At 43.7% G+C, this 20306-nt stretch overlaps 1 protein-coding gene across 3 annotated transcripts in view; it reads left to right on the top strand.

Moving 5' to 3' along the window:
• The first annotated feature begins 2208 nt into the window (after nucleotides 1-2208).
• The window catches only part of MSTO1 (misato mitochondrial distribution and morphology regulator 1), a 1020943-nt gene continuing 1002845 nt past the window's right edge, over nucleotides 2209-20306 (top strand). For 2 of the 3 annotated variants that reach the window (XM_069649984.1, XM_069649989.1), the window contains exon 1: nucleotides 2210-2398. In XM_069649984.1, the coding sequence (XP_069506085.1) occupies nucleotides 2315-2398 (84 nt within the window). In that variant the 5' untranslated portion in view covers nucleotides 2210-2314. Of the gene's footprint in view, nucleotides 2399-20306 lie in introns of all 3 variants that reach the window. The other variant, XM_069649995.1, reaches the window with a different exon arrangement.

The following is a 20306-nucleotide window of genomic DNA, read 5'->3' as shown; positions in this document are numbered from 1 at the left end:
CCAAGTCCTGCATAATAATGGGAACTAGCCCACTCACACTGAGAAGGCTAGTTCCCATTAGACAAATTGCCCTTTTTGCCCCTAGTGGCCAAGTCATGCTATTTCCCATTAGATAAATGGCCCTTTTTGCCCCTAGTGGCCAAGTCCTGCCTCTGCAGGTCAGAGGGCCGTTTCTCTAATGGGAAATAGAAGCTTCAGTGTGAATGGGCTAGTTCCCATTAGACGAGAGGACCTTTCTGCCTCTGCAGGTCAGAGGGCCGTTTCTCTAATGGGAAATAGCTGCTTCAGTGTGAAGGGGCTAGTTCCCATTATACAAGAGGACCTTTCTACCTCTGCTGGTCAGAGGTCTGTTTCTCTAATGGGAAATAGCTGCTTCAGCGTGAGTGGGCTAGTTCCCATTAGACGAGAGGACCTTTCTGCCTCTCCAGGTCGGAGGGCCATTTCTCTAAGGGGAAATAGCTGCTTCAGTCTGAATGGGCTAGCTCCCATTAAACAAGAGGACCTTTCTGCCTCTGCAGGTCAGAGGGCTGTTTCTCTAATGGGAACTAGCCTTCTCAGTGTGAGTAGGCTAGTTCCCATTATTATGCAGGACTTGGCCACTAGGGGAGCAAAAGGGCCATTTCTCTAATGGGAACTAGCCTTCTCTGTGTGAGTGGGCTAGTTTCCATTATTATGCAGAACTTGGCCACTAGGGGCAAAAAGGGCCATTTATCTAATGGGAAATAGCATGACTTGGCCACTAGGGGCAAAAAGGGCAATTTCTCTAATGGGAACTAACCTTCTCAGTGTGAGTGGGCTAGTTCCCATTATTATTCAGGACTTGGCCACTAGGGGAGCAAAAAGGGCCATTTCTCTAATGGGAGCTAGCCTTCTCAGTGTGGGTAGGCTAGTTCCCATTTTTATGCAGGACTTGGCCACTAAGGGAGCAATAGGGGCCATTTCTCTAAAGGAACTAGCCTTCTCTGTGTGAGTGGGCTAGTTTCCATTATTATGCAGGACTTGGCCACTAGGGGCAAAAAGGGCCATTTATCTAATAGGAAATAGCATGACTTGGCCACTAGGGGCAATTTGTCTAATGGGAACTAGCCTTCTCAGTGTGAGTGGACTAGTTCCCATTATTATGCAGGACTTGGCCACTAGGGGAGCAAAAAGGGCCATTTGTCTAATGGGAACTAGCCTTCTCAGTGTGAGTAGGCTAGTTGCTATGATAGTTTATTTATATCGCGCCTATACACAATGTGTTTCAAAGCGCTTGAAGGCAAGGAAGGGAACAAGGGAAAATACAACCACATTCTTACAGGCCATGAACAGTAATGATGTGAAATTAACTATCGTACTCTGCCTGACGACATTTCAGATAGTGCAAGAGCTAAGACTTAGATAAGGAAGGGAGGGGGAGAGTGGGAAGGAAATGGAAACAGACAGGCGACTACTGTACTAGGCCTGACGACATTTCTGGTAGAGCCGGAGAAAAACAAAAGGTGAGGGAGAGGGGTGCAGAAAGGGAGGGGAGGAACAAAACAAGCGACTATCATTCTAGGCCTGACGACATTTCAGATAGTGCTGGAGAGGTGGTGGGGAGGAAAAAAACGGTAATGGGAGGATGGAGGAAACAGACAAGGTTGCTATCATATTAGGTCCAGGGACAATCTGATAGAGTAAGTGCATAGAAGAAAGTAAGGGGAGGAGATAGGAAAAGGGAGAAGGGAAAGGAGGAGAGAAAAGAGAGTAATCAGTCAAAAAGAGTGGAGAAGCAAGAGTGGAGAGCGAATACAATTGCAGAAGTCAGTAGTAACACATAATGTTACAAGCCAGAATACAAGAGTTCCCATTATTATGCAGGACCTGGCCAGTAGGGGCAAAAAGGGCCATTTCTCTAATGGGAACTAGCCTTCTCAGTGTGAGTGGGACTAGCCTTCTCTGTGTGAGTGGGCTAGTTCCCATTATTATGCAGGACTTGGCCACTAGGGGGCAAAAAAGGACCATTTCTCTAACGGGAACTATCCCACCCACACTGAAGCAGCTATTTCCTATCTGAGAAATGGCCCTAACAACCGATGGTCCGTTTCTCGGATGGGAACTAGTATCAACCTTTCCTCTAGGCCACGAGGCTGCTCCAGCCGTCCTGCTTTTACCACGCCTAGTAAAAAATGACACGTTGGGGAAGTGCGCAACTTGAGGCACATGACTTCCCAGACACGCTCGAACGTGAAATCCACGTGATGAAGAGGGGACGGCTCGTTGCTAAGGTCCCTTTTTCGGACGGGACCTAAACACTACACTCTACAGCTTTAGCGGTGACTGAACTAGCACCATGGCACACGCGCATAGGGAGGTGCTCACCTTGCAACTGGGGCACTATGCCAGCTGCGTTGGGACCCACTGGTGGAACCTGCAGGTGAGTGTGTCTCTGGTCTCGTGGCCAGTAAACAACCATGCGTTCGGGCATGATATTCATTATTACCCAATGGGAATAAGGTAGTGCAGCCAATAGGAAACAAGATAGTGTACGCAGCCAATAGAAAAGTAGTAGATGTAAACGAAAGAAGGCTGCATACGCTAATGCATTCTCAGAGAGACATGGTCGCTCGTTAAGAAGCCAGTGATTGTGGGGTGTCAATAAATAGGCCTTTAATCTCCCTCGTTACAGTACTTGTGTGGGAGGTCCCCACTTCCACTACGGGGATCAATTCCATCTTTTTAATTTACTATATATGCACCATCCCTCTCCCCTATGTACGACACGCCCAGCCTCCCACAAAGTGTCATTTCAATACCTCCTAACATATGGCACATTTTCAAGTTGAAAACGTTTTATTGTGCTTTTACAAGAGAGATCAACAACCATTTAAGCAATTGCTAAATCCCTCGCAGAGGGAGAAGAAACAATTAAGACAAGCATTTGATGAAAGCATGGGTGTGACCTCTTAGATAAGTATTGGATTAGGTCGTTGGTACGAGCCACAATATCGCTGAGTAATGCTTTGAGAAAGAGAATATACACGTATATTAGACAAAGAGTAGAAGTACCTCTATTAACATAATATAGGTCGAATGAAACAGCATTTTGTTTAATATAGAAGGAGAAGCAATATGGATACACAACACGTGTTTTTTCTAAATCAGATAATTTAAATTATGAGCGTGTGGGCACCCAATGCATTCCTTTATATAAGTGGTTTAATTGACAGCTGTGAGGTGAAATGTTATTAATCAAACCTAGCGATGCGAGGAAGAAAGGTGGGCAATGAGGAAAAGAGTCGTCAAATAGAGAAGAGAATATCCTGCAGAGGTATTTTTGTTTGTCTGGATTGGGCAGCCAGGAGTGGTTAAGATTAACTATTGCCCCTTATTAATATTGTATGTTGGAACGAGCAGGGGCTGTACTGACATTTCTATCATTATAGATTGTGTGGGGGCTTGCGAACTTCACGGAATTCATTCTTGGATGTTGTGTTGGGATGATTGGTATTGAGGAAGTTTTCTAGGGGACTCCAAATTAATTAGAATTTTGTTAATGCGTTTATATGTGCATAGTTGCAACATATTCTGTGGGATGGTGGATCTTGGTTCCTCCACTTGCATGCAATGCATTGGATGGCTGCCGGTGGTAGAGTGTCTAAAAGCTTGGCTTGTTTGGTAGTAAGTGTTTCTGGTGTCCAAAGTGCTCTATGCAAAACGAAAAGTAGAGTTTGGGATTTGCTAGCCGATCTTGAAGCTCTCCCTATCCTTTTGAATATATGTTATCATTGGTTTGCATCTAAGTTGATGGCTAGACATTCTTCCCAATAATTAGCGGCTGTGGAATTGATTGTTGCTGTATTGTTTGTAAAATGCACTGCCTTGCTAAATTTGATTACCGTGAGTAATCGGCTCATTACCTCTTCCTCGTCCCAGTACCTACTTGTGAGTCATACCAAAGACAGCAGTGAAAAAATGATCCATAAAGAAAAATGCTGGCCAACAAAGTGCGTTTGCAACACTGCATCATCTATTTATTACTACGCACTACAACAAATCACTCTTGAACATATGTACCAGCGCTCAATTTCCTTTTCCCCAAAGGAAGTCGATCCAAGCATACAAGTTGAGGCAATGGTGTCTGGTGAAAGTATTTGGGTTGGCCTGTGTCGCTGCCTTGCAACTGTCCTGAATAGGCGCTCCATGAGCCCAAATCTATGTCACTGTCATACCTCTAGCCGAGCAACACTGAATAGAGGCCGGAAATGAAACCTGCACCAATGAGTAGGCAAAAACAATCACCTGCAGAATATATCCGCTACCAGTACAAACAGTAGCCCGCATACTTGGATTTGGACCCCCAAAAAGTGACAAACTGTTTAATGGAAGCAGATATGTCAAGACAGACCTCTTCATATCCAACTTGTTTCACTGCTCCTTCATACATGACAAAATTCTGGAGCACCTGGAAGGGAGGATCAGCGAAAGCAGGAGAATTCAATTATTTTTAAAAAATATGTATTATTTGTAAATTGGTTTAACATGTGAACCTTATACAATTTTATAGTCAGATTAATCAATTCAAAAAGGAGAAAAGAGAGAAATGAAATAAAACTCCATATAAGTTTAAGAAAGAAAAATTTGACAAAAACATTACATTTACTTCAGGTATTAAATAGTTAAAAACTGTCCAGGAAACCGCGGCTTTGCGATTTGTAAAAGCACTAATTGCCATCAGATTTGCGGGCCTACTAAAATCTTATACCATAAGACCTCAGGGTATTAAATTCTCCCATTGGATTGTTTTGGAGTAACAATCATTTGGGGAGGGAGAAATAAAGTGGCAATATTTGTAATTTAAAAATCGGTAGTCTCCTGCATAAATTGGGAGGGTTGGCATGTGTGCTCCTTCTCTCTTCTCCCGAGAAGAGGGACTGGGGGGGTGGAAGCTGGAAGCACAATATCCTTTGCCTGGTGAAACTACAGAAGAAATCCTGGATCGCACAGGATAATTAGTGAATCAGAGAGTGCTGGTGAGTGCAGTTGCCAGCAGGTCGTGCTTTTCTGCAATCCTTATTGGACCTGAATGTTAAGGCTTTAAAACACCAGTACCTGCACAGAGCGCTGGTGAGTGCAGTTGAAGGCAGCCAGAGTGGGCGAAGCACCCCTGCAAAACAGCGAATATATATTTATACAACGGACTAGAGTACCCCCCTCTAAATCGTTGGGTCCATTGGCTTCAAAATGTATTATCTCACAAGCAAGCATATGGGGGCAGAGGATAATAGCACAGGAGAGCATGGCCCCCTGGACAATCGCAGAACTCACACGCAAGAAGCCTAGCCACAGCCCTCAACCACACCGGCTTTGCTCAGCGAACCACTGAATCTACCCACATTCAGGGCCGTACCCTCAATTGGATTGCTGACCTCAACTGGAACGTGACCGGCCTCCCCACCACAACCTGCCCGTGGTCTGACCACCACACCATCACATTCAACCTCCCGAACAAGAGGCCCAGCCCCTGTCATGCAATGAAACCCGAAGCCCTTGCCCGCCATACCTATAACCTGAACAATGACCGCCTCACGCCCCTCCTCTCAGCCCTAAATAACCCATCCAACACGGACACGAACCCAGAGTCCTTGGTCCAACTGTACAACAACTCCATTGCTTTAGCTATTGACACTCTAGCCCTGCTAAAAAAAGCGCAAAGCCAACCAAGCTTTAAAAAAGAATGCCTGGTTTGCCCCAAAGCTCCTTTCCTCACGCGCCAACAAATGTGCCGCAGAGTGTGGAGAAAAGGCCCATCCACAGTTTCCAAAGCACTGTCATCATCCCTAGCCAAAGACCTCATCATGGATGACACCTGGTGTAACAAGATACAAGCAGCCCTCTGCACCAAGCAACTGGCCATCCTTGCCAAAACGCTACCAGCCACCACCACGCCCCTCCCTCCTCCTACCAGTTGACCCATCGCCCAAACCCTGGGCATCTATCTAAACGCCACCCTTGACCTCTCGCAACAGGTCAACACCACTGTCACCTCTGCTGCCTACACAGCAAAACTACTGAAAGCCAACCGACTCGCCATCACCGGAGCCAAACTGGATTACTGCAATGCTCTCTTTGCAGGAACCTCTGAACGTAACTTCTGCAAGCTACAAACTATCCAAAACAATGCCCTCCGAGCAGCCCTAGGCTTGTCCAAGCACGACCATGTCACAAAAACCAGGAAAGACATCCACTGGCTCCTGATCCGTGAACTGATTACATTCAAGACCCTCTCCATCGCTCACAAGTGCATCACGAACACTGCCCGGCCTACCTTTCAGGTTGGGTAGAGAAATACACCTCCGCCCTCTTAAGTTTCATGACCAGCCATCTCCTCAGAGTGCCCCCTTTCACCAGAAAGACCGCAAGACGACAGAGCTTTCCCATCATTGCTGCCAAACTATGGAACAATCTCCCCATCACCCTGAGAAAGGAACCCTCCTACTGGACAGTCTGAAAAAACTTAAAAACTTGGCTTTTCGGCAAAAAGCTCCCCTAGCTAACAGACTAGGACAATCGGATACCCCTCCTCGTTGAACTAAGACTTTAGCACACCATGGCACCCCTCCCACTCCGGTGTGTTTCGTGCCTGTTTCCTGTAGTCTACGTTCTAGAATGGAGGAAAACGCAATGATGAGAGTCCAACACAGAGGCACAAGGTGCATGCTGCAAACATCATTTATTTCACTTAAGTGGGAAAGGTACGACAAGATAGCTTTCGTAAGTCTTTCTCTCTCTCTCTCAATGCACAGATGGTCTCATATTCATACCGTCTTTTCTAGACACTGCTCGCAAAGATGTAGACATTACGTGTTGGTCTTAATTTGCTACGAAACCACGAACATTGCTTGTGTCAAGGTCTTGTGTATAGAAATATATTGCACGTCAGCAGTATATAATATTGATCAATGATTCATTCTTTACAGTTAGTTCAAAATAGCGTACGGTTTGCGCAATAGTTCCTTATCCTACAACAGTTAGCAAGATTCCCTTGTGAAACAGGAAACATGTGCCTGGCATTGATTTATGCTTAAGCTAACATGGGAGTTATTCAGGGATACATCTTGACAGCGTTCCGCAAAATGAGTGCATCTACAGTGTTTAGGCAAGCAAGGTTCAAAGTTCACATCTTTGCATTACTCATTAGCCAAGAAAGTTCTGCCTGGAGTATGCATTTAACGTATAGTAATACATTATGAGGCAAGGCCCAGTAGCTGGTTAGAAATGCATTCAGGTGGCATTAGCAGTTAGAATGTAAGGACTAATGGTCATATAACAAAATCACTTTTCCACAAATGGCGCTTATGAACATCAGTTCTACAAATGTCACAGACCAGTTTCGCGGAACAATCTCATACGTTTGTTCTTCCAGGACAATCACCTGTGAAACATAATCAGTATCCTTGCTAATGGTGAGAGGGGAAGGTGGAGGCAGAATGGGAGCATCAGTGATGTCTATCTGCATCATGTCCTGTATAGCAGTGTCTTGCATCATGAGTGCCATGGTCCTGGCAGAGGTTGGGCAAGGGGCCTTGCCGTTGGCAGCAGACTGTCGGAGAATTAACAAAAAGGCAGCAACCCAAGATTAGTAGGAACACTGTAAACAGCAACATGACTTCGACATGGTCAACCATGCCATCCTGCTCAACCGTCTCTGTGATAACCTTGGGATCACCGGTCAGGCCCTGGCGTGGCTGACTTCTTTTCTCTCCGATTGACCCTCCCAGGTTCAACTCGGGTCCTTCCTCTTCTCTATCTCTACCTGTGGTGTTCCCCAGGGATCTAACCTCTCTTGCTGGCTGTTCAACCAATACCTGGTACTTCTTGCCCATTTCATTGCCGCACTCTGCCCCAACTTCCAGTGCTATGCGGATGACACTCAGCTCATTTTCAGGCAACCCTTTAGCCACCTCTTCTCCCTCTCTCATCTCTGACTGTCTGTCCACCATCCAGGAGTGGTGTGCCACCAATGATCTCTGCCTTAATGCCAGTAAGACTGATATTCTCCTCATCGCCACACCCATACCCTCCTTTCCTGTCACTCTCTGGCCATCCTCTCTTGGCCCTCTCCCTGCTCCCACCTGTGAGGCAATAAACCTCGGGGTCATCGTCGACTCCACACTCTCCTTCTCTCCTCACATCTCCGACATCTCTAAGAAGTCACTACCAACTGCACCTCCTCAGAGGTATTCTTCCTTTCCTCTCCTTCCCCCAGAAGCTCACTGTCTCCAGAGCTCTGGTTCTCTCTAAGCTGGACTATTGTAACAGCCTCTTTCTAAATCTGCCTACTTCTACTCTCCGCCCTCTGTAACTTATCCAGAACCGGACTGCAAGACTTGTCCTTGGTCTCAAGCCCAGGGATCGTATCTCTCCAGGACTGAAATCTCTGCACTTGCTCCCAGTTGCTGCGAGGATCAAGTTCAAAACCCACTGCTTTGTCCACAAGGCCTACTGGGGCCTGGAGCCTCAATACCTTCAACTCTCTCTTCCTAAATATCTTCCTTCTCGAGCTCTTCGCTCATCCGCCTCCAACTCCCTCAGGGTCAGTCGCTTCTCCAAGCAACAAATTGGTGGTAGATCACTTTCCTCGGCTGGGGCCGCCCTCTGGAACAGCCTCCCTGCCCCCCTGAAACTTGAGAACCATCTCTGGTTCCGGAAGCACCTCAAAACCTTTCTCTTTGCTTCTGCTTTTTCTCCTCCTCTCCCCTGCTGATTTTCTGGCTGATACTGAAACTGCACTGCTTTATCTGGCCACCCTCTGATCTAGGGCCCAGGTCCCCTCCTCCGCCAGTCTCACACCGCACTGCCCTCCTGGCAACCCCCCACTTGGGGACTGTATTCTGTATCCCTACAGTCCCACTACCACCACTTGACACCTGATGCCTGCACTTACCTTACTCTTGCACTTGCCATCTGCTGGCCGTACTTTACTATTGCTATTGATTCTATTATCCCATGTACTGCACTCTCCCCTCCCCCTACCCTTTTCCCCCTTCCACCTTCCGATGCACTTGCGCGATCTGAAGGACACCTGGCCTAGTAGGATCGTTGTCTGTCTTCACTCTGTTCCCCCTCCCTTGCCTCATCGCGCCTTGAAGCACTTGTGTATAGGCACGTTATAAATGCCATATCATAACTTTCCTATTTTCCAGCCCCATCAGCCAAGGAAACCCCCAATGGAATGCAAAATGTCCCATGAACATGTGTCCTTGTGGATTTGAAAGCCAATTTCATGGAGCTTTGTAATAGACTCACGCACGGAGGTAGAAGCATTGGGTACGCAAGAGGAACATGATGACCCTATGATTTTGCAGCCACCCCACCCCATGCTCAGCTAGCATCATGTCTAGCTCCATCCTATTCTGAAGGGCCGTTAGCCCTATAGCCTGCATTTCAGCTGTTATGTTCTCCGATGCATCTGCTGTCTCGGCAAGCCTTGCTTCCAGCAGCCGAGCTAATCACCTAATGCTGAGGGAGTTCATAGAGGGGCCATACCAGGGCAGAAATGCTTTTAGTAAGTCACCTGCGATATCAGAAGCAGAGTCCCCTTGGTCCACGACCTCCTTTCAGGAGCATGACAGGGGGTTCATAGAGGGGTGCTTAACAGCAGTGTTGCGTTTAATAGGTATTGCAGGTGTAAGGGTGTGCTTAATTACGTTTCCTCTAGGGAAATAAGGCCAAAAGTCTACAGGAAGCTTTCCAAGGTGTATTAAACGAAGAGTGAACTGATTACCCCGTCCACGCTATTTGTATTGACCAACATCTTAATACTGTGTCATGTTTTTAACACTGTATTTCACTAAGCACCTGTTTTAATCAAAACATTTTATTCAATTCTCTTTTTAAAACATAGACTAACAAATAAAAAACATGATTTCAAAAACAATGTGGACACAAATCGTATTCACATTTGAGTCTCAATAGTGAGGTTTGTATAATGTGTAGTTGCTAGTTTAATTCAACATGTACACTCTTCTTAGTTTAGTAAGAGAAGGAAATCGGGGGACAACTCCTTTGTTTTGTCTTACACACTTTCTATTACAAGTAGTAATACAAGAAGATGTACTCCTGTGAGATTCATCACACCTAGATTGACAGGGCTCTAAATTCTAGCCTCAGAAATAATAAGGCCCTTAACTATGGCCTCGTGCATGGTCGACATATGTTTCAGCCCCTTCTTGTCACTTAGACTTCAGAGATAACGTCTGCTGACAGTTATTCTTGGGCCTGCTTCAGGGCAAACTATTTCTTGATGGGACGGCTGAGTCTCAACACCCGATAGACAGTTTTCTTTTTTAGAAAAACCTCACCTACCAAAAAAGGGAGAATTGACTTGTGCTTGATTAGAAATTCATTAACCGAACAAGTTGGTCACTAACCTGAATAATAGTGTCTGTGGACCTGGGCTAGGACCGCAGAACTGATTACTTCAGTCTGGAAAAATGCAGCTTTTTCAATGTTTTCTGCTGAAAGGGAGGGTTCCTTTTTATGGCCGCACATTTGGAGAGGTACATTCTATTGTCTAATTTCTTTGAACTCCCTAGTTTATTACACACCTACGGTTGCGTACCGACCTTAATTGCACTTTTTTTTCCATGTTCTTGGTATTTTGATGAATACTCTTATTGTTAGAAGGTTCTGTAGGCAGAAATGCACATTTTTGCAATTTATTTTAAATTTTTCCCAGATAAAATAGCAATGACCTCTTTTTCATTTGCATCTTTAGCTGGGCTTTATTCCATATTCCCCAAGTTAGTCGGCTCTATATTCCTGTATTGATTCGGGCAATAATGCGAGGTGATAACGCCTTTGTGCAACGCCAGATTACCATAGCAGTAAGTGTTCTTTAACAAGCATTGCATTAAACTCAAAACCGGCTTTATTGTGCCGCATTGTTGTCTATGAGCATTTGCTGTCATGCAGGCAGTGTGCTCTGGCCTCTCCTGCCTGTGTAATCGAGAAAAACACGCTTTTTTCTTGTGTGTGTGTGCCGTGTTATTTAACATCTGTTTGTGCCCACAAATGCGTACTATTACTTACGGGCTTAAGCTTACCTCTTAATTGAGTTTTGCTGTTTGTAACTTCTTTAGTTAAACGCGCCGCTGTGAGGAATCTGTTTCGCTAGTTTCAGATGTATTTCTGCCCTCACGTGATTGTATGGACGCTGGTGATCTGACAGGAGATCACACAGCACGTTATGTAGACCAAGCCATGTTATCTCACTCGCGTTCTAGTATTTTTACACGCCATCTTGTGTTGGGAATTAATATGCTCTAATGCTGGGGGCTATGCATTGAAACATTACAATTTATTTTGTTTTTCATTTACACATGTTTGTAATTTCTCATGCATGTCAACTTTACTTTCAAAAGTCAGACCGCAGCAATATTTGGTTTATTGCGATTTACAAACAATAAAAGCAGTATAAATGTCTTGTTTTTCAAAAACCAAATGCTTCGTAAATCAGTTCCATAATATTGTATCTTATGTTCTCATTGCTCAGAATATAAATTGTATGCATAGCTATAAAAATTTAGAAAGGTCTAGGTTTCTTCTAGCACAAATTGCAGACCTACATTCACACAAAGGAAGAAAGGGAGACTTAAATGATCCTTAAGGAGATTACTGCAGATTATTTACATGAATAAACCCCACTCCACACAAGAGTTTAGACCATTATGGACTGTATCCAGACTGTAGATCCAGTGCTGCTCTGCTTTCCTAAGTGCTAGATCACGATCCACAGCTCTATTCGGTGCTGCAATTACCTGTATAATAAACCAGAAGATGTCTGATGTTTTATGATTATGTTGTGAAAAATGTGCTTTTAAGGGTTTATTCTCTACTTTATTTTTGATGCAGGATCTATGCTCACAGATCTGTCATCTTATCTGTCTCTTTGTTTTCCCAACATAGATGAGATTGCAGGGGCATCTTATTCCATAGATTGCCCATTGGGTAGTACAGTTGGTAAAGGTGTTAAAGACCCAATCTTTGCTTTTTAATTCTATAGATTGTATGTCTCTGGTTAGAGAACAAACTGAACATTTGCCTCACATGAAATGGCCGATCACAAGTAGCAGGCCCCATAGTGTATTCTCTCTAGGTTGTGTGTTAGGTGGGGCTGGATAAGTGTGCACTAGAGTGTCTTCTTTAAAATTATTTTGTCGCTTGAAGGCAAACCTTGGTTTGACTGGAATGAAGTCAGGCGTGTGGATAATATGCCAGTCCTTTAAAATCAACCTTCTCAAATTATTACTGATTTGACTAAAAGTTGTTACACGGGTGATTTCTTTCAAGGTTGGTCATTTCCATGAGCTTTAGACACGTTTTTTATTGGCATCTTGCACCCTTTTATATGCAGTATGCACAACTTTGGGCGGGTAGCCTCAATCTTTTAACCGTGTTTTTAATGCCTTACTGTGGAGTTCAAATTCCTTAGGTTGTGTGCAATTCCTGCGTACTCTCAGATATTGACCAATGGTAAGCTGTTTCTCAAACTGGATGGATGAAAGCTGTTATACTGTAAGAATGTGTTTTTATCTGTTAGCTTTCTAAACAGCGTTGTTTCTAGACTTCCATTTCCTGTCTTGTAGATCAATTAATCCAAGAATGGCATCCTCTATTAATCGTGAATCAGGTTAAAATTGATAAATTGGTTTTGGTTATTGAGACAGATCAAGAATAGATTTATCTCTGTCACAGTACCTTTCCAGACCATAAAAACATCGTCAATATAACAATCCCACCCCCTATGTTCTGTTTATGGGGGTTGTCTCTGTGATATATTGATTGATCTTCCAGATTGTCCATGTACAAATTGCAATATCTGGAGCGAAGCTAACTCCCATACTGGTACCATGTTTTTGGTAGTAGAACTCTCCCTCATACAGAGACATTTTTCTGTAAGTGCGATCTTGATGCACTCCAAAATGAATGCAGTAGGTACTTTCTCTAGGTTTGCAGTGCCTTTTGTCAAGGTATTTCTCGATGACTATCACACACTCCATTTGTGGAATGCTAGTATATAGTGCTTCCATGTCTAGAGATACTATTATATCTTTCTGGTTCACATTTGTGTCTGCTAAAATGTTAATCATTTGTGTGGTGTCTTTATGTTCATGGGCAATCTGGCCAATGTTTTTATAAAATGGAAGACTTTTTGTAAATGAATAATATGGTGGGGGATTTTAATGCCAATTGCTTGATTGACCATGATACACAAGTTTTATCAAGAGAAAGAATTTCAGTTTACTAAGCTCAGCCGAGAATAAGGGGTCATTTGCGGATACAATTTATTTTTGCATGCTGGGTCATGTTCCGCCCTAGTGGGAACATTGATGGAGGCCTATTGGGTCACTATTCTTCACATCAAGATAACTCATACTAGATTATATGTACACTTCTGCAGCTCTTTTTGACACATGTGTGCACTTCGAGAGTATAGCTTCCCAGACTAGTGATAATAACATGTTAAGTGCCGTTTTCAGGGTTTTCTGAAAAGGAACTAACAATAGCTGAATCCCAGAATTCCAGGTCTCCCCGGGTAAAAACCGCTTAGTCTAGCATCCACATCATATTGATAAAAGTAACCAAATAATTACACTGGTTTTTGATTCTTCCCCTTTTTAATGGAAGACTTGACACCTTTACCCCCTGTTGATTTCCTACATTCATTCGTAATGTTATCAAGAAAATTCATCTATACTCAGTTCAAGTTCCAGTCAGAAGCATGTTTTTAGTCCCATTGTGTCGTTTTAAAAAGAGGTAGATGAAAAAATAGATAAGCATGCTTGGAATAGCAATGTGAATAGAGAGCAAGCCCTAAGCTATTGGCTTAATTAATAATTTATTTTTAAATGATCTAAAGCGCTGCTTAATACGCTTTTGTAAAAAGATGGAGAACCTGTATCATTCAGAAGACTAACATTAATTTGAGCAAGATGATTAATTCATCAAACACCTCAGCCGGTTATACAAGAAAACCTGATCCTCGAATCGGCCTGAATTGACAATTTCACAGTTGTATTTGGCTCCTTCCAATAACGCAGTATAGGAATCCAATGATGACGGATGGCTCTTATCTTTTGAATTGGAGGATATTGTTAATATAATCAGGAAGAGTGGAAATTCACGTGCACCGGGGTCTAACTGCCTGTGTAATAGATTTTTATTTATTTTTATTTTTTTTTAAATAGACCATAGTTTTGGGCCAATATTTTTAATATACTGTGCGGGAGGCATGGTATCACAAGTAGACTCTGACACATAGGAGTTTTCTAACCACTTTTAAAACATCAATCTTGCCCTATAGCTAAGATCAGAGTATTCTCTACCATCAAACAAAAAGAAAAAAGTCCTGCGTCAAAATAAAATGGCCTATACTAATAAACCTAATGCATGACCTCTTTCGAAAAACATGCATGTGTAAAGGGAATGTGTAATGCAAAAAGGAAGTGTTCAAAAGAAATGTCAGTATGGCTGAGTAAACTCCCTTCCCCATGTTTTGTAGCACGGGATAAGGTGCCACACTTGGACCTTGACACATACTGGTTTCCGACACAAGGATGCAGTTTGTTCCGTGGACCAGGGCCCACTTGACCTTCAATAAAAAAGTCACTAGCTTATCAGCTGGACCTCTCAGCTTTCTCTCACTCCTGCCCAGGTCACCTTTTTAGCTTGTAGTACAGTTCAACACAAGTTTGTTTCCTTCTGGTTACCACAATTCAGTACAGGTTTCCCTCTGCTGGGCTCAAAACTTACAATCACAATTTGAGGGGGTTCCCTTCCCCAAGCGTCAATCACACCATCATAGGCTTTCCTCTGTCGGGCTCAAGCCTCCTTTCACTTTCCTTCCGCTGTCGAAGACTTTCGAAACTGCAAGGCTTTTGCTCTTGCCTTGGCATGACCACTTCGACCTTCTTTCCTCTCATGTCACTTTTTTCTCTCCTACACCAAGGCCTCTTGGTAAATGTAGTTTTGAGCACAGTACTTATTTCAAAGTTCAAACATATTGCTCACTTCCAGGTTTCCCTCTACCGGGATCAAACCTAACAACTGTTCAAATCTTGCATCCGAGTTTCTTTCTCTTCCCGCCGCTTCGCCTGCATAAGACATTTCACTGAGACTTTTGATTGAGCAATCTTCTTTCACCGGACCACTCTGTTACTTTGTATTTTTAATTTACAGTTCTTTACAATACTTTGCTTTCTCTTGGGCCGGATCAGCACACACGCAAGCTTCATTCGTCGGATACTGTTGCCGTCAAGTTTCATTTAACACAGACAGGACTGCTTTCATCAACTCACCGGCTGTGTTAATTTATTTTCATCTTTCATGGCTTTGATACTGAAGTCAAGGCTGATGCCACAAATGCTGCTGTACCTCCCCAACTCTGCTGTTCACCCTGCAGGGTGGCTGGTATCCTTAAAACACAAACAAGGTTTGTCTCTTGTCTCTGGCTGGGCTTCCTTGCGCAACCTTCAAGGCCCTTCGGAGGTAACGATCTCTCGCCAAGTTGTCCATGGTTTCTCTGTACCTCCGTTCTATCCCTCGGCCTGTCGCTCTGCTCTGCCTGGTTCGACGTCACCCTGGAAGAACTGCTCCTTCTCGTGCATCACCTTGCTCAGAGTGTGTCTCAGTGTTCCACCTTTTAACCATGTGGGGAGAGCGAATAATAATCAGGTGTTTGTAATCAAGGTCAAGTGCCTGCCCTGCCTGATTTTATTAGTGGCACAGGTCCAATGTATTGCATGGGTGGTACTCCTTTCAGCCTAAGACCTCCTCTTCCTCGACTCAGTGTTTGTGTAGGAAGGGGGGGGGGGTTCTGGGAAGTTGGAATATCCTATAAAATAGGATGGAACAGGGGTATTTATTCCTCCCCCCCCCACTCCCTGAGTACCCCTCACCCAGGTGGTCCTCGCACACTTGTCCACCCCATGGTCTGGATCCATTGGGGATGGTCGTGCCCTGGCCACCTGACTATAGGATCCCCGGGTTTAGGCAGTGAAACACCCTCTAGTTTTTCATAATACTCTTTTGTAAAATCATCAGTTTCATGCTTACTCCCCCCTCTTGGAAGACTTCATTATATATTCCCAATTTTTAAAAAGGGATTGGAATTAGATCCCATGAATTACAGGCCAATCGCATTACTGGATGCAGACGACAAAGTCTTCACAGCCTTGATTTTGAGGGGACTGTAGTGGGCAGTGACCTTTCGTAGTGGTATTGGCAATAATCTGAACGGGTATATTATTGATGAAATACAAAGAATTGCTTGGAAAATTAATACTACATCCGTGCTCATGGCCAGCATTGACCGCTGTGGCTTGCGACAAAGTTAACAGACCCTTTTGATTGTCAAAGCTGAAAATGTGGGGTCTTCACAATCCTCTTCTTAATATATTCAAAGAGACACCAACTTAAACATTAGGCTCAACCTACTTCGGAAGATGTCAGGAAATATTCAAACATTTAGGGGCCTGAGACTGGGCTGTATACTAGCCCCATGCCTTTTTAATCTTTACATATCAGATATGTGAACAGAGCTAGCTGACTCAGCTTTCAGTTCCCTGAAAGTGAATGTGAAAAAGCGTCACTGCATCATTTATCCTGATGATGTTGTTCCACTCCAATTGCTCTGCAAAGAATACTAAATGCTTTTTTTATGTCTATACTTGTGTTAATGATTTGGTGATTAACATTAAAAAACAAAAATCACAGTTTACATCTGGTAAGAAGAACTCAAAGATTCAATCAGTGGTTGAATAATTCTAAACTGGAAAGAATGAACTGAATTATCTAGGTTTCATTATTACGGCTAGATCCGATTTTTAAAAAGCACAACCGTAAAAGAAAAGTGACTCCATGAGTGGCACAGATGAAACATTTTAACAGCAAATGTTTCAGGTTTTCTTTGGTGCCCCTGATTAAGCTATAGGAAGGGAAAGTGGTCCCTTACATCATTTATGGTCTAAAAATTCAACATCTGTAGGCTAACTTTGGCTTCAGTCATTGATTTTGAATTGGGTTTAGCATCCTTAAATCTGGAAATTTGTTGGAAGAGATTGCTTTTATGTAAAATTCTTGTATAACCTACCCCAAATTCTCTTCATGAAGATTTTGTTGTTGTATTCAAATGGAGGGAAACGTGTAGTGCAAGGAATTTTTGAGTGCTAAAGGCTTCTTTCTCCAAGACCTGGAGGGGTCAAAAAAACGTATTTGCGAAAAAGACTGTGACAAACTCGAATAATGAGAAATAACAAATTGTATACCAACTTAATTATGGGGCAGAACAAACTCGGCACCATAGCTCTTTACTTGATACTGTTCCGTCTCCTAATCTCGGAAGTGCTCAAATGACATTTAGGCTCTTAAAGATGAGTTAAAACACTTCTATGGGAAAGATCACACTCCTCAAGCTCTTTTTGCAGATTTTGCTCTAATACGGTGGAAAACTTGAAGCATTTGGTGTCGGAATGTCAAGTTTGACAGAATTGACACCTTTCTTCTTTAGCTCGATTTTCAACTTTTGTATCCTTCTTTGAGGTTGGTTTGAACAATCTGAGAGACTATGCAAATGGTGAAAACACACATCACATATGCACTCTTTTTTTTTTTTGTTGCACAGGCTAAATATTTATTCGTGAATATGTTATAATGTTTAACTGTGTATGCAGAATAAGGTAATGTCTACATTTGTGTATTATGACTTAACCGCGCATCACTACCACCCAGGGACAGTCTCCAGGTTCTCACGTGGCTCTGCAAGAAAGAGGACGTGGTTGGTTATTGAGAGTATTGAGAGATAGGATAGGTCCAGAAGCAGGAGGGGGAGGGCGGGGTGGGGTGTCCGGGGGGGCCGTTTGGGGTGTGTGTGTGTTGAGTTGGGTTGCAGATGGTTGATTACGTGCACTGGCTTGTATCCGTAAAGGTGAGGGCCAATGCCTGGGTTGTATGTGAATGTCTGACCTTGTTGGGTGCGTGTGTGTGTATTATGTGTAAAATTGGCAGGTTTTTAAGGTTGTGCATATTTGGCTTGTGTCCATATAGGTTAGGTCCAGTGCCTGGGATTGTTGTATGCAAGTGTTAGTTATGTTGGGTGTTTGTGTGTAGTTTGGTTAGCCCATGGGTGTGTATACTTCAAGGGATGTATGTTGGAGGGGAGCAGGAGCAGGGTGGTTTGTATATTGGGTACTCTCAAAGTTCTAGGTGGCTAATCTTCACAATTCTGTCTAAATGTGGCCCATGACTAATCTTCACAATATGTCTATTGTAACACATTTCCTGCCCCCAAAATGCATCTTGACTCAACACATTTAGTTTCCCGCAAAATATATCTAAATCCTGCGTGACGTATACATGTAGGTGCAACACATTTCCTTCCACAATTCAGTACAATGGCTAACGATGAAGCGTATCACAATGGCTGATTATGGAGGGTAGCACAATTTACAATGTAGTAGTAGTGAAAGAGTGGCTGGGTTTCCAGAGCACAGTAATGGTTGTGCTTTCCACCCGTATCACCTTATGATGGATAGAGCGTGGCAATGTTTAACACAACCTAGCCATGGTGCAAAACACAATGGCTAACTATAGGACGCAGTGCAGTTATATCTCAGAGCTCAGCAAGGGAATATAACAAAGCTATACCAACAGTTTGTATGAGAAGTATGGCTACCATGTGTAATTTAGGCTCCATCTAGGATTTAGCTATCTTACACACTTACAGGGTCATCACGAGTTGGGCGGTAACCCTATTACCGCCGTATTCAAGGGTCGGCCAAAACACAGGTTTGGCAGTATTTACCCCCAGCGCTGAGCTGCGGGAAATCTGCCAGGAATTTGCTGATTTTCGGTGCTATTAGCGTGCGGTAAAACCGCCAACGGTAATCCTGCCGAAAAGTCCCCATTGGGTCCAATGGAGGATGGGGAATTCCCGAATGGGCCCAATGGGGACGTACCGTTTTGCCAAACCCGTGCTCCGGCGCTAATAGCGCCAGACCGTTTGGCAGTAGCGCTATTGGCGCAGACGCTATCCTGGCGGGAATACCGCTGGGATACCACCCAACTCATGATGAGTCCCTTAGAATGAGTGTCAAAATGGCTACCTTACACAATTAGGCTAGATGATAATAGGTAATAAGATTGGTGGGGTTTTACTTGAGTACAGTAAAGACTGTACTCCCCACACACACCACACTTACCTTATCCGTTGCTGTAGGTTGTCTGCGTCAGGCCTCCCAGGTGAACATTTGCCCTGCCCTGGCAAATGCTGCCCTGGGGCTCTTGGGTAAGAGGGCTTCCTCTTGCGGTTGCCCAGCCAGGTGAGGGGTGGGAGGGGGAAAGGGAGTAGATGGCAGGGGTGGATTGGGTCAAGGAAAGGAGGCAACGGAGGCAAACATAAATAATTAAACAGAGCGCTGGACTGCATAGAAAACAGAGTCCTGTGTGTCCCTTGGTGCACGTGGAGAATGTTATGAAAATTATACCTGTATTTCTCTTTTTAACTGGTTGAACTGATTTTATCGCTCTTTTTCTTAGACTTTTAGAGATGTATAATGGTTCTTAATCTGTGAAAGTCATGTTTTGTTTATTTTAATCTTTGATCTTGTTTGTTAATAATGTATTTTATTAGTTGTGTAAGGTTTGTCTTTTTTCAACCATGTACACAATAAAAAAATATTTTTTAAATTAGCGAAATCGACCGGACCTTCAGAAACCGAGCTAAACATAACAATGCTCCAATCCTTTCAACCTGCAGGTCGAGGTCATAGCCACTAGAAACACTGCTTTCCAAGTCAGAACCTTAATGTGCACCGGTTTGAACTGAGAGTCCAGCAATGCTCACAGCACAAAGGGAACATTCCATGGAGGCACCCCTGTACGCTATGGGTCTGGTCAGCAGGAAATGTTTCAGTAGCCGAGACTTGTTCCCATTAAGCTGTGCGCATGTGCGCTTGCCCAGCTTCTTTCTGTGTGTTGCTCAGAAGAGTTTTAGCAGCGCACAAAGACGACCCACCTTCTCAAGAATTAATAAGGCAAACACCACAGCAGTTACCTGGCATTTGCTTTCTCTGTACTAACTAGTCTTGCTATTCAGGTCTAGCCTATTTACATTACCCTGCTATACAAGCATGAACTAAAAACCAAATGCACCCACAAGAGGTTTAAAAACAAATATGAAAAAGAGGCTCCATTTGCAGAGGATCGAACTAAGATGTAGCTGCACACATGAATCAAATAACCTTCCCTCCCCACCCATGATGCCTATAATTGACTCTACCACA

This window comes from Ambystoma mexicanum, chromosome 1p (genome assembly GCF_040938575.1).
Source record: "Ambystoma mexicanum isolate Mex_15411 chromosome 1p, UKY_AmexF1_1, whole genome shotgun sequence".
NCBI lineage: Eukaryota > Metazoa > Chordata > Amphibia > Caudata > Ambystomatidae > Ambystoma > Ambystoma mexicanum.
Note: the sequence above shows the minus strand (reverse complement) of the source record. Positions and strands in the feature narration are given on the sequence as shown.